General features: G+C 35.8%; 1 protein-coding gene and 2 long non-coding RNA genes across 4 annotated transcripts in view; 2 read left to right on the top strand and 1 right to left on the bottom strand.

Annotated features, from left to right (window-relative positions):
* LOC119078652 (venom dipeptidyl peptidase 4) overlaps positions 1-4,924 on the top strand; it is a 36,433-nt gene extending 31,509 nt beyond the window's left edge. For both annotated transcript variants that reach the window (XM_037186247.1, XM_037186248.1), the window contains exons 12-14: positions 69-229; positions 4,038-4,246; positions 4,305-4,924. In XM_037186247.1, the coding sequence (XP_037042142.1) occupies positions 69-229; positions 4,038-4,246; positions 4,305-4,409 (475 nt within the window). In that variant the 3' untranslated portion in view covers positions 4,410-4,924. The remainder of the gene's footprint in view (positions 1-68; positions 230-4,037; positions 4,247-4,304) is intronic.
* Positions 4,782-5,929, bottom strand: LOC119078653. The gene is made up of 2 exons (XR_005088039.1): positions 5,564-5,929; positions 4,782-5,490 (listed from the first exon to the last, which is right to left on the bottom strand). It is a non-coding gene; the product is annotated as an uncharacterized LOC119078653 (long non-coding RNA).
* Positions 5,930-6,109: 180 nt separating this feature from the next.
* LOC119078607 lies at positions 6,110-6,471 on the top strand. Its single transcript, XR_005088037.1, has 2 exons — positions 6,110-6,233; positions 6,302-6,471. It is a non-coding gene; the product is annotated as an uncharacterized LOC119078607 (long non-coding RNA).
* Positions 6,472-13,113: the final 6,642 nt, after the last annotated feature.

Below are 13,113 nucleotides of genomic sequence, written 5' to 3'. Positions count from 1 at the left end.
TGAGTTCAATTTCCTGCAATAATATTGGCCCTGCTGTCAATCGAGATTAAACATTTTGGTGTTAACAGGAAACTACCAGACGTCCTCAATTACATCGATAGAGAGAAGGTAGCAATTTGGGGATGGTCTTATGGAGGCTATGCAGCTGGTATGGCATTAGCTAAAGACACGGAAGGAGTGTTTAAGTGTGCAGCGTCAGTTGCTCCTGTTACTGATTGGACTTATTATGGTGAGTGATAACTAAGGGAAACACATCAGGGCTGTCGAAGGCTTGTGTGGCTGTCCATTTATATTTTTTTAAAGTCTCATACATTTTACATTTGACGGTCTTTAAGCAATCAAGCGATTCAGTATTTGATTCGTTAATGCACGAACGTAACAACATAGACAAACGACAATCATGGATGAAATGATCAAATGTAATCTCGGTTTCACTCAATCACAGACAAAGTCATGTCTATACCAAACAAAGCACAGCACCTTCTGTACTGATCCAACTCAGCCCATCAATGAATTGACACATTTTTTCCGATTTCCTGAAATTGAATCCAAGATGAGAAATGCATAGGCTGTAAACTTGCGCAGGTCACGCGTACCGTCACTTGTTAGATGCGCGGGGAACGCACCACTTTTGATGACAACTCGGATAACATTAGGCCACACAGGCTTACATAAATGGTGGCATAATGCGTTGGATAGGTCTCGGTGCCCTTAGTACGAAAGACGCATCCGTTAGTCCCAAAAAATTCTCAGACACATTTACCTTCAATATTGTACTGACGATAGGTAGAAGAGACCTATGTAGTGATTATTTGAACTTACGGCAACATAAAGACCTGCTGCACCAATAACTGTCTCATTCCTATTGATTTTTCGATTTGGTTTGAAGTGGTTGCCGCGGAACATCATTCGGACCAGTGGATGCGTATTTGTACTCAGGGCACCGATACCTATCCACAATATGCCACCATTTGTATACTTTCCAAAAGTTTTAAATTGTTGCCTGGTGACCATTACGATAAGTTAATTTATTGTATGAGAAACCGTCACGTTATGATCAGCGTCACCCAAAGTGCAAGTTGTAACGATTTAGCAGATATCCACAGAAACTCAATGATGGGACCTCGAGATTATGTAAATCTTCAGAGAACGCAGTTACCAGTCACTATTCTTCGAGACTACGGTTGATAGTGGGTTTATGAGTTCAACCACGTCTTACTCCACGAAGTTTTCTAACGGATCCGATCCGATCCGAGGTGTGATTCGGATACAATTCGAAATTTTCGATTAGAAGCTTTACTCACTTCAACGGCTTGTTTTTGTCGCCAACATCGTTGAAACATAAACCAAAACGTTTTCACCAGCCGTTAAAGGCTTTTAGGTTCCAATTTCTGTTTTTAAAAAGAATCCCTCTAAAACCCTTTAAGTAAATGATCATTTAACCACTATCGGCAGACACGCGGATACTAGCTGCGAACAATGAAGCGTTCCTAAGGACACAGCTAAGCACTACTTGAGCTACTGCCCTGCTTTCATAACCACAAGGAGAAAGTTCTTGGGCGGATTCACTGTTAGTTATCATCTAATTAAATCTTTGCAACCAAACGACATCCTAAACTACATCAGCAGTACAGGAAGATTCGTGAAGCTCAGTGAATTTCAAGAATCGATTTCCTCAATTTGTCATGAAAAGACGGTACTAATTTTGTGGACGTAACGCACAATTTGTTTACTTCAAGCAGTTCACGATTTCACAACGTTTCAGGCGTTTCAGGACTTTGATTGGTATGTTACTACATATTGATTACGATTTACCCTTTCAATTTCGTATTTACCACTTTCTACCCGTCCAACGAATCGCTGTGGTATGAATGGTTTCAAGTATTCAAAGTGTCCTCTCAAGAGTTCTCCAGAGAAGAGCATAAAGCATTTTCCTTTATCCATTCCAAACGCATCGTTTTCTGAAGATATCGATAGCGTTCGACCTGAATCGAGTTTTGAATGTATGTTTAGGAGGTTGCATTCAAAGTTGTACAATAGACAAGCTGCTGATAATTCAAGGTGGGTTCCGTAAACGGATGGCTGTATCATATGGTTATAGTATAGTTCTTTGCAAGTTTCTGCAACCTCCAATGTAGCGGTACATAACGCATCGTAAATCAGTTCTTGAAATTCTTCTTCGTAATTAATCAATGCATGATTAAACTTTTCCCAATTGTTAATCGTAAACTCAACGATAGCCCGTCGTACCTCGTCAGCACTGGCAGGTAACGGGTGATATTTCTCGTACCGTAGATGTTGCAATATTGATAGAAAAAGGCAATCGCCTTCGCCCCTATTCTGTATTATTTCGACGGTGATTACATTTTTGAATGCATTTTGTTTCGGAGTACGGGCTAATTTTGGTTCTCTAATTATAAGAAATTCTCGACGTGCGAATGCTTCAGCTCTGGCTGATTTTGGTTTTTTCGTATTTTTTCGATTTCGTCTTTTCCGAAAATTGTTGTAGGGACTGGGAATCTTCATTATTAATTTTTTTTTAAATAATATCGAACGAGAAGAAAAAAATGTTGAAGTTGAACAACTGCAAACCGGTTTAAAGTTTTTTTCACATAAAATTTATTTTAGGGCTTACTTTGACCTCAGATTCGTTTGAAAGAAGGAGTGATTCAAGATCTAACCTTTTACGGAAAGCTACGATAACATTGTATCAGTTGTAGGTCAAATTATCAGTGAGTTCCTTAATTATAATTCTACCTACTTACAATAAGAAAAATTAGCTTTTAGAAGGGTAGCCCAGCTTTTATACGAGTGTAAACGTTTTCATAAAAGTGGTCATTATCAACTGCACTGTATTGAAACTGGACATTGTATCCAAGGAACCAAGAACAAGTGCTCCATTCGACAACTGTCATTAAAAACACTTTTGCTTGAAGTGCGTTGACCAGCATTATTTGTACTACACTTGACAATGACTAAAAATTATCTTAGTTGTATGAACTGGTTTTTATAAGTGTAAATCCACTGTATGATACACTGCCCGATTGTGGTTTCTAAAATCCAGATACGCAAATGCTGGTGTGTTGGTATCAGTTTTTACAAAAATTTTAAACCAACAGGTATGGAAAATAAAATTAAGATAGAGTGGGTTCTAAGAGAACGATTGCCAGAGGCCCAATATGCACGAAAATTTATTTAAATTCGTTCAAGCTCGCCGTAGCGTGCCGAGATACTAAAGACACATAGACACTGACTATCTTTGGGAAATATGAAAAACGGTTATTGGGCTGGATTTTGTTTAAGTAGAATCTCAGTACACATAACCAATAATCAGAACGAAAAATCGGCAATCGGTTCTGACTTCTGACCTTTTAATAGCAACTGTTTCTCAACTGCATCATGACAGTGCACTGTATTTTCGATTACCTTTCAAACGTGTTATGCTTGTGCATTCTAAAAATTCTTGAAAATTCTCGAATTAGGAATTTGAATTTTCGAAATTCTTAAATTTCTTAAAATTGTTCAAAATCACAGAAATTCTCGAATAAATTCCTGAAAATAAGCTCTGACTAGATATATCAAAAGGACACCGAATTTTCTCCATCACCATTGATCTTTACTTCAAGGTTCAAGGTCACCGTGACAGTGACACTCGTATGGAAAACGTAGGACTAGCGACTAGTGCTATACAAAAATTAACTAGTCGAACTTAAAACACTGCGTTTCCGAACTATAGCAGTTTATTCGTGATCCCACCACACTCCTCAGTCAAATGCACGTAAATGCAAAGAAGTCTTGGTGTTTAGTTCGATGATACCAAACGACCGTTCTATTTTGCCAATTCAGAGCAGTTAATTAAGCTAACTGAGTAATAAAACAGTGAAAACTCGAATACTGTGATGACTGATGATAACGATAATATTTGATAATGCCTGGACCGATCACTAATTTTCAGATTGATTATGTCGACAACCACTAACAGCACCAACAACTTTTGTTCAAGGCAATTCATAATTGATAAAAATTTAATTTTAAAGATTCCATCTACACCGAACGATACATGGGTCTTCCCGGTGCCGACAATGGCGAAGGTTACAACGAGTCCCGACTGAGCACACTGGCCGAATCGTTCCGTGGCAAAAACTACTACCTCATTCACGGCACATTGGACGACAATGTACATTATCAACAATCAATGGCATTGGCCCGTTCGCTGGAACAGAAGGATATTTTATTCAAACAAATGGTAAGAGTGGAAATTTTTTCGGAGAATTTTCGCATCAGAGATTTTTTTTTGTTTACAGAGCTATCCCGATGAAGATCACAGTTTGTGGGGTGTTCGAGCGCATTTATACCATTCTCTGGGTCGATTCTTTGCTGAGTGCTTTCACTTAGACAAAGATTTGTGATTTATTTAATTTGATAAAAATTTTGGCCATAAAATTACTGTTCGCACACTCGATGTGAACAGTAAACTATCCACCCTAAAAATCCTTGTTCAGTAAACTCAGTTGGTGTCTTTTTTTATATTGCAGAAAATTTTCAAAACATTTTTTTAAAAATTCGATGCGATTGCTAAATTGAACTTCCAATCGGCAGCAATCAAAATGTAAAAAGTTCTTAAAACTCTACGGTATTTAAATTCAATTTTATTTCTTGTTCCATACTCTTCACCAGTTGTACTTAATTTAATTCGTTTTAATGGATTTTTAATTCTATAAATTGTTATTTTATTTAAATAAAAGAGAAAAGGAAAAACCTAAGTTGAGAGTTAATAAATGTTTAGCGGAAAATTAATATATTTTCAAATCAATGTAAATAGTAGAATGGCTTTCACACAATAAACTGAGAGTCATAAATCAATGTAAAAACAAAACATGTCTGTGTGTGAGATGAAATAAATCAAAGTAAATAAATTCGTGAATTTTATGGTATTTTTCCTTGCTATTCTCTCTAATTAGATCTAACATTTAGTGTAACCGTCCAGGTAGCTCAATCGGTAGAGCGATGGACTCGCGCCCTATATGTCACGGGTTCGACTCCCGCGTCAGACATAGTTCATAGGGTTTTTCCTAATCGTAAATGATTAGTCTTTGCTGTTAGTTACCACTGGTAGAAGGTCCCTAAGAAAACAAAAAATCAGCTTTTCTGCCCATATTATCCTATCCTAGTGTAGCTAAAAGAAAGTAATCTAATCACATATCGAAGAAAACACAGTGCCAAGTTTACAAAACGCCCATTCGTCCAGTTCTGATCTATGGATGCGAATCTTGGACGGTGAAGAGAAGTGATGAACAGCTGCTCCTAACGTTCGAGCGTTAAGGTTCTTCGTACTATTTTCGTGAAGGCGAAAGGTGGCTGCGACACTACAACTTTGAATTGAAACGTGATTTTGGCGAGCCGGATTTTGTGGCAATGGTGAAAGTTCTACGGCTGAGGCGGGTAGGACATGAAGCACGCATGGACGCAAAAAGACCCCTCAATGTTGCGCTGGAAAGTAAGTAAGTAAAAGAAAGTTCAGAAACCTGCTATTCACGGCAGAGCCTAATGAATGACCCCTTACAGTGGACGTCATTTATAGACGACCCCTTAAGATGAATTCCTTAGTGAGATATTTTTGTTTTACTTTTTTTTGTGTTCATTCGCTCATAATGTTAAATATTAAATTTCGATGCATCTTCCTGTAATTTCAATTCTTTTTGATGTTTCTAAGCCTATTTTCACCCGTTAAACTTAACATTTACATTGCTTCTCTTCTTGAAATTACTCAAACACCCATCACATTAAGGTAGTCCCCACTTTATTTCAATTAAATTTCGTTCAAATCGATTTTATTTTGGTCATAGGACTGAAATTGTAAGGCATACAAATTACAATTTAAAGGTGGAACTAAAAAAGAAACTGTGAAAATCTGATTCCGAGTTTCAGCGTAACGTAGATTCCAAAGCTTTCTTAAGCTTCGATTTGTTGCCAGCAAATACCCGCGACTATACAATGTCACATTCACAGTTTACAGCAATTTAGATAAAAATTTCTCATTAAATTATTGGGTTCTGTAAAATGCAATTTATCCAACAGTAACTAGTTTAGTTATGGAAGTGTTGAAGCGTTCTCCTTATAAAATACAAAACATTTCCATTAGAAGCTTTAGTGAAGCACCAGCAAAGCTAACATGAACGTGTTCTCAGCGAATTTTTGGATTGCAACAGGGGTTGTCGCCGCGGCAAGCATTAGTTAGTATTCCTTTCATTTGATTTTATATCTGAAATATATTGTTAAGAAAAATTTACCGTCACTTTAGATGCAATTGCAGCATTATACCTACAATCTACCACTGTAACACCACCACCACCACCTATAGAAAACTACCCATGGTGGATACCTGACCCTGAATTTGTCCCGTGGGGAGGATAGCGTTTGAATAGGATAGTTTACAATAAAATCAATAAAACTGCAAATTGTCCTGCTTAACCCAGTGTAAATTTAGCCCATACAAGTTAGTAAAACGATCTACCGTCTTCTCTCAACTACGAATGTTTGAAATTTCGTTAATTCATAGAAAGCAGGCACTGTTGGCGCAAGAAACTGTCATGTTCTTAGAAGAGAAGAAGAAAAAACACTTTCTCTGCAACTGCCTGCGCTGCGAAAACTGAACTTTTTAATGAGTGATTTGGGTTTTTCTATATTTTACTTTTCGCTACTGGTGGTAGACTTTACATGCTACATGCGTCGAAAACCGTACTTTTCATGTTTCAAGCACTTCTTTCGAAGCCCTCAGCATGTTAAATCCATTACATAACTCGGGATAAAAATGAAAAGTCTCTTCAAGTTTTTATTGACCTCGGCTTCGCCTCGGATCAACAAAATTCACACGAAAACTCTACTTTTTATCTTTTTATCCCTTGTTATGTAAAATACTATTCATATATATACTTTTCGTCACTAGTGGTGAAATGGATTTATAACCGTACATAAAAATTCTGGCCCTACCAAGTTTCGAACCCCGACACCAAAACCCAATGCTTATCGAGCAACACGTCCAAATGAATATCCATGAATATTGGACTCAGTACAATCACAACAATTCAACCCCCTGCACCCATAAATTCACCGATATTAGTATGCACAAAATATATCTACCATTATGCACTTATATGAAGCTCTGGATTTAAGGCTGATATATATAATTCACACACCGTTACACCCGTTTTGCAAAAATATTTTATTGTACTTACTAGTGGAATGCAGAACGAATAAATCACGATTGCATTTCAAATTAAAAATTATTATTTTCGCTTGGTTTTGCGAACCAAATAATAAAATGCAAAATGTAATCCAAGGAAAAAATTGTCTGAATTGTATGTTATGTGCGCAGTTTATCGTTAGAGCTGGGAGAGCTGATATTTTGCTCGAATTTATTATAGAAATCGGAATATTTACAACAATTCGAAAATGCCGTGTTTCAATATTAAATACTTTAAATTCAAATCTTTGCATTAGACTTAGAAGCATATGTGAGAGCATTGAATTCAGCAGAATTGTTGTTTTCATATTTTTTTGTGTATGGTTGGATTATAATCTTGTTCGATTAACGCCTACACTCGTTATACGCTTTTATTAGTGTCGATTGGAGTCAGTTTTCTAGCCGTCAGTTCTATGAATTTCAACTGTCGATAAGTTCTGATTTTATAAGGTCATTTATTACGCAATTGATGACACATCTGTTCGATCTAATTTACTGACTTCCAATAGAAACCTTCTATTCGTGTTCAGTAAGGCACTTTTGAATGCAATGTGATGTATCCTGTTCGTACGTACGCTATACTCAACTGAATAATAGTCGATTACATTAGATATTGCGAAAGTAATTCATTACATGAAGTAAAAATTTTACGATAAAAGCAAACTGACAAGTGTTTTTGTGAGGAACAAGCTTCAGTAACTGTCAAGCCTTCGGCTCGGATATACCAACTCTACACTTGTGGAAAAACAGTTACCGAAGTTGCTTCCCGATGAGACCGACTGGGATACCTGTTGTCCCAGCTTGCATCCCTTTGCATCTTTGCTGCATCCTGTAGGCATCTTTCACAAGATTTTGCATCCCAAAAATTTTTTTTAAAAAGAAATGAATTTATAGGGTTAAAACCACACGAGTAGGTTTCCGAGTATTATAAGATATCGTACATAATCTATGGAATCGTGATGAAAAATGGATGTGCTAGGTCCATTATCTGTTGGTTGTTGAATAATTGGAATAATCTAGTAACCTGTAATATCGGTTTAGTATGCGCTGAAATTTGTATTTTAGTCAGTTCGCTTGTAATATTAACCTAATTCGGACGTTAATCAATAAAGCTCCTGATTCCATTTGTACACTTTGTGAACATTATTTCATCCCTGAACATCGAAATCTAATATTATCCATTATCTATCATTTCTCCCATAGATACGTAATCTACTGTTACTTTCTAAACTAACTCATCAAGCTCAATCTTTCAGAAACGGCCCACAAAACCTTTTACTCTTTTTGTTCGTTGTTCCAAGTAACGCTTAGTCTTTGGCACAAATTCCTGTTACTCTGTTTCTTTCTGTGAATGCTGATGTCGATGACAGATGAACAGGGCTGAGACAATTAAGTCATAATGCGACTAAATATCCCCGGATACAACAACTCCAGTCCAGACAAAATGATTTTGTTGACATAGAAGTTGTAAAAGCCAATAGAAATTGAATTTCCTAGTGACAGAATTACAAGTCTTGCAGATATTTCATCTTATTCACAAGACTTTAAGACGAATCTACACTAGGCTAAATTGTAGCCTACATTTCGGGGCAAAATTATTATTATTTTGATGATAATTGTGGACTCACATCCTTTTTCGAAAAATTACGACCATCGTTTGGTGTTAAAATGTGTTAGTTTTCAGCAAAAGTTTAAATGTTTGTGGTGATGTGACCTAAATCCGAGAAAACTCAAATATGTGTCAATTTTCGTGAAATATTGAGTTTTCTCGGACTGAGGTTACATCACCACAATCATTTAAATTTTTACTGGAAGCTAACACATTTTAACACCAAACGATGGTCGTACTTTTTCGAAAAAGGATGCGAGAACGAAATAATTTTGCCCCGAAATGTAGGCTACAATTTAGCCATGTGTAGATTGCTCTTAACGATTCATCGTTAAAATTTGTGCGACCCAATTCCCTTTATTTTTCCTCAAACTTAGGACTGGCAATTTCACACATTGGAACTATGTCACAAAACGGTATACCATAACAAAAGTTCTACAGATAGAAAAAAATGATTAGCAGCACAACATACATTATCGCAAAGCGAGTCCCTCACATCCAACGAAAACTAATCCATCTTTTTGTCACACACCAGTTAATGTACGTCCTTTGTGCATGGTTATAGTGGAACGATGAAATTGATAAGTCACTCAAACATGAGCAGGTTGAAATTCTAGGAATTTATCCTTGTTTAAATACACACAATAAATATGCAGTGGAATACTAATATTGACTTAGTCAACACGCATCACGAGAGACACATCTGTTATCAACAACGACAGCAAAAAAATGTTTAGCCCTGGCGAGTGTACAATTGTTATTTGAAAAAGTAATACATCAAATGAAGGACTAGACTTTGTGACATGCATAGGTTATATTTCAATCAATAGAAGTAGTCAGTAATAATCGTTTATAAAAGATTTTGCTCAATAAATAAACCATTTTCTGATTTGTATAAGTTTATCCATAGCACTGCTCTTAGCATTAACATAGAAAATATTCGTAGACTGATAATATCGAAATAGCCTCTGCAGTCTGCATTTCTTTCGATTGAAACAGTAGTCATGATCTCTTGGAGACAACACTAATTTATTGTTAAAATGAGAAACTTTTTGACGTTTGAAATACGAGTGTTAAAAAAAGTGTTATTACTAGGAGCAGTGCTATGTTAAAACAAGCTTCAACCGTATTTTTCATGAGAAAACCAAGACTTTAGAACCAATTCGGACTAAAATTTTTTTTATGCAAATTGCAACCGTTACCTTAACATTCTCTTTCGCCAACAATTCAATTATATCACAGCACAGCCCTGCTTCTACCATGAACATAGAAAATATTCCGAGGCTGATGAACTCACAGTAAGCACTGCGTTTCTGTTGTACAGATAGATGACTTGCTTTCGTTGTATGAGCTAAAACATATAATACAAACAATCCTAGGCTGTAGCTCGTATCACTAAAGCCTCCAAATTTGACACTTGTCAATTCAGTGTTCATGCTAGTAGCAGTGCTGTGATTATATCAAATACAGAACGTGATTCAAAATTTAAAATGCTCTCGATCACATTCAGTACGTACGTGAGTCCAAATCCTCTAAAAAATAATATTAAAAGCTAGAAACCAGGTTATGGTTTTATTTTTCTGTTCCTAATGTATTGACTAATATGCGTACATATATTCGGTCCACAAAAATATCTTTTTACAAATTGAGTGATGTATTTCATTTAAACTGTCAGTCATAAAACAGGTAAACATTTTTTTTCTTCAACTGTTGAAAATTGATTGAAAGGAATCTGATGTAATGCCGTACCGACTCTCAAAACATTGATTATAGATGTTTTACATATTCTAAGTAGAATAAATTTTTCTTCTCTTCATTTCTTTGGTATTATGCTAATTTTACTTTAAATTTAAAGCATAAGTGATGGAGCGATTTGTTTTCGATTTAACTAATTTACTATCCATCGAAGGGCGGTAACGTTTAAGCAATTCACGTTTGGCTAAAACGTATAATTAAGTGATCGGTGAGGGTGTTCTGGATCTCTGTCTCATCATCATTTACTGGGCTTGTAAAAAAAAAACTTTACTTAATACTTCACAGATAGCATCCACATCTTAATAATAATTATAAAATCTGTTACTTCTTTTGTTCTAAGTATTTTGAATAGATTAATACGAAGTCTTCTACTTCGTTGGTTTTAGCATCAATTTCGCGATATAAAACCACGTCAGCCGCAGCTCATTTTTTTGTCGTCTTCTTCGATAACAGATAATAATAAGATTATCTGTTGACGTGAAGAGCTTTTAAGAAACAAAATCATCAAACGTAGTGACTATTCGCAGGCGCCTTCCAATAGCCAAATTATTACTAAAATGCTATTGGCAGTCGAACTTGCCTGCGAATAGTGTTTTCCCTTTTACGGAGGCTATTGGCAGGCGCACCCGCGTACGAATAGTATCTACCATAAATCAAAAGTGCGAAAGAGCTAACATCTGTTATCGATAACGACTACAGGAATAAACGACAAGCTTTGACTAATGCGATCTTATATAGCAAAAATAACATGTTCAAAAAATGAAGTAAAAGATTTATCAATATCTTCAAACTAATATGACCAAATGAAGTAATAGATCCGATGGTAAAACTGCTTCATTGGTTTTAAGATTCATTTTGCTTTATAAAATCACGAAAGCCAGAGCTCATTCTCCACTCTCTTGAGTTAACAGATGACTCTTGTAAAATTTTCACTTGCATCGTCCATAAATAACGAGTTACATTGTCATCATTTAATTAAGTATGTCTCAAAACCTTGCTTGCGCTCGTTTAATGAAAATCGACTACCTATTTTACTAACCCCTTTGACCAATGCGATCGTCAGACAAATTACGTGTTATGAGAAAAAGAAACTCTGCTGTACAACCTCCGGTCCGAGCCATTATACAATTCTAAAAACTTCATTTACGTATGGATTCTCAAGGAAATGTGAAAATGTACGTGCTGACGAGAACCAACTTAAAATTAGTTCAATAAACTTTCCAAACAGCACTGAATTACCCATATAATTTCCAAATAATACGAAACCCGAAAAAAAATGATCACGACACATTAGACACGCAAATATTTACAACATACGATACGCGTTGGTTCGCATTATAATCGAACTGTGTCCGTAGCAATATATACATACAGCATGAATTCCTAAAAATAACAATAAAAAAAATCCAACCGAACTGATCTCATATATCTCACCATAGGGATTTGTGTGGTGTGCTTACCGGTCGCGACATGTAGAATTACCGAAAAAAAAAATTGTATTCACACAACATCAAATCTCAAATAATTCGCGTCATTACTTCTAGAAATTAGAGGGAATGTGTGTGGGATATTTTAACATAAACGAAGAAACATGTTGCTGCTCAAACATTTTGTTTTCGTTTTTTTTATTGACTTCAACAAATTCATCTCGTTCATCCTTTTTTGATTTTCGGCACAACAAAATTATTTATGTTTTTTTATAGTTTAGCATTTTTGTAATAGAATTATTTTGAGCGAGAGAGCGAGCAGCAGGTTTTACAAATTTTTTCATCCAGTTGACGCAAACTCAACGAAAATACCGTCTACCTGCTGATGATCGAGTAAAAAAAAAATCGTTCGAAATACCTGTGTGTAAAAGCAACAACTTTTCTTTACTGTACTCTATACTATATCCTCCATACACAGTCAAGACAAGTGAATGTGATTGTTGTATCATACACATCTATGCTATGGATTTCTTCTCGGGCTAACCATCTCGTTTTAGTTGTTTGGAACATTAAAATGCATTGCGACGAGAGTCTTTTATACTCTTTTCTGTTTATAAATATACCACGTAGATGAGGTGAGTGACTATTCCTTTTCACACCATCAAATGATGATGGAACATGGAACACGCATATATGTATACATGCATTATACATTTGTATACAGACACACACCGAAAAAGTCATATTATAGTCAACATATTTATAACTCGAATTTATATCTTTTTTATTGTTGTTTCTCGGTCTTCTTCTATAAATGTATTAAATAACATTCCTGGTACTCTGAGGGCCCTCGCCTGAGACATTTCGTTGCGTGTATTTATTATTCTGAGTATAATTTATTCTCTTTTCCATACCAGCGGAGTTTTGTGCAGAACTGCATTATGATGGTGGTAAAAATACAGGCTTGGATGGAGAGAACAAAAAACATAACATTTTTTTATACACCGAAAAATGTCTTGAAAAGTCTTCGCATTTTTCTCTCTTCCACTCGTTCGTTGTGCTCAACATTCCGCTGTTAG

This window comes from Bradysia coprophila, unplaced genomic scaffold (assembly GCF_014529535.1).
Source record: "Bradysia coprophila strain Holo2 unplaced genomic scaffold, BU_Bcop_v1 contig_297, whole genome shotgun sequence".
NCBI lineage: Eukaryota > Metazoa > Arthropoda > Insecta > Diptera > Sciaridae > Bradysia > Bradysia coprophila.
Note: the sequence above shows the minus strand (reverse complement) of the source record. Positions and strands in the feature narration are given on the sequence as shown.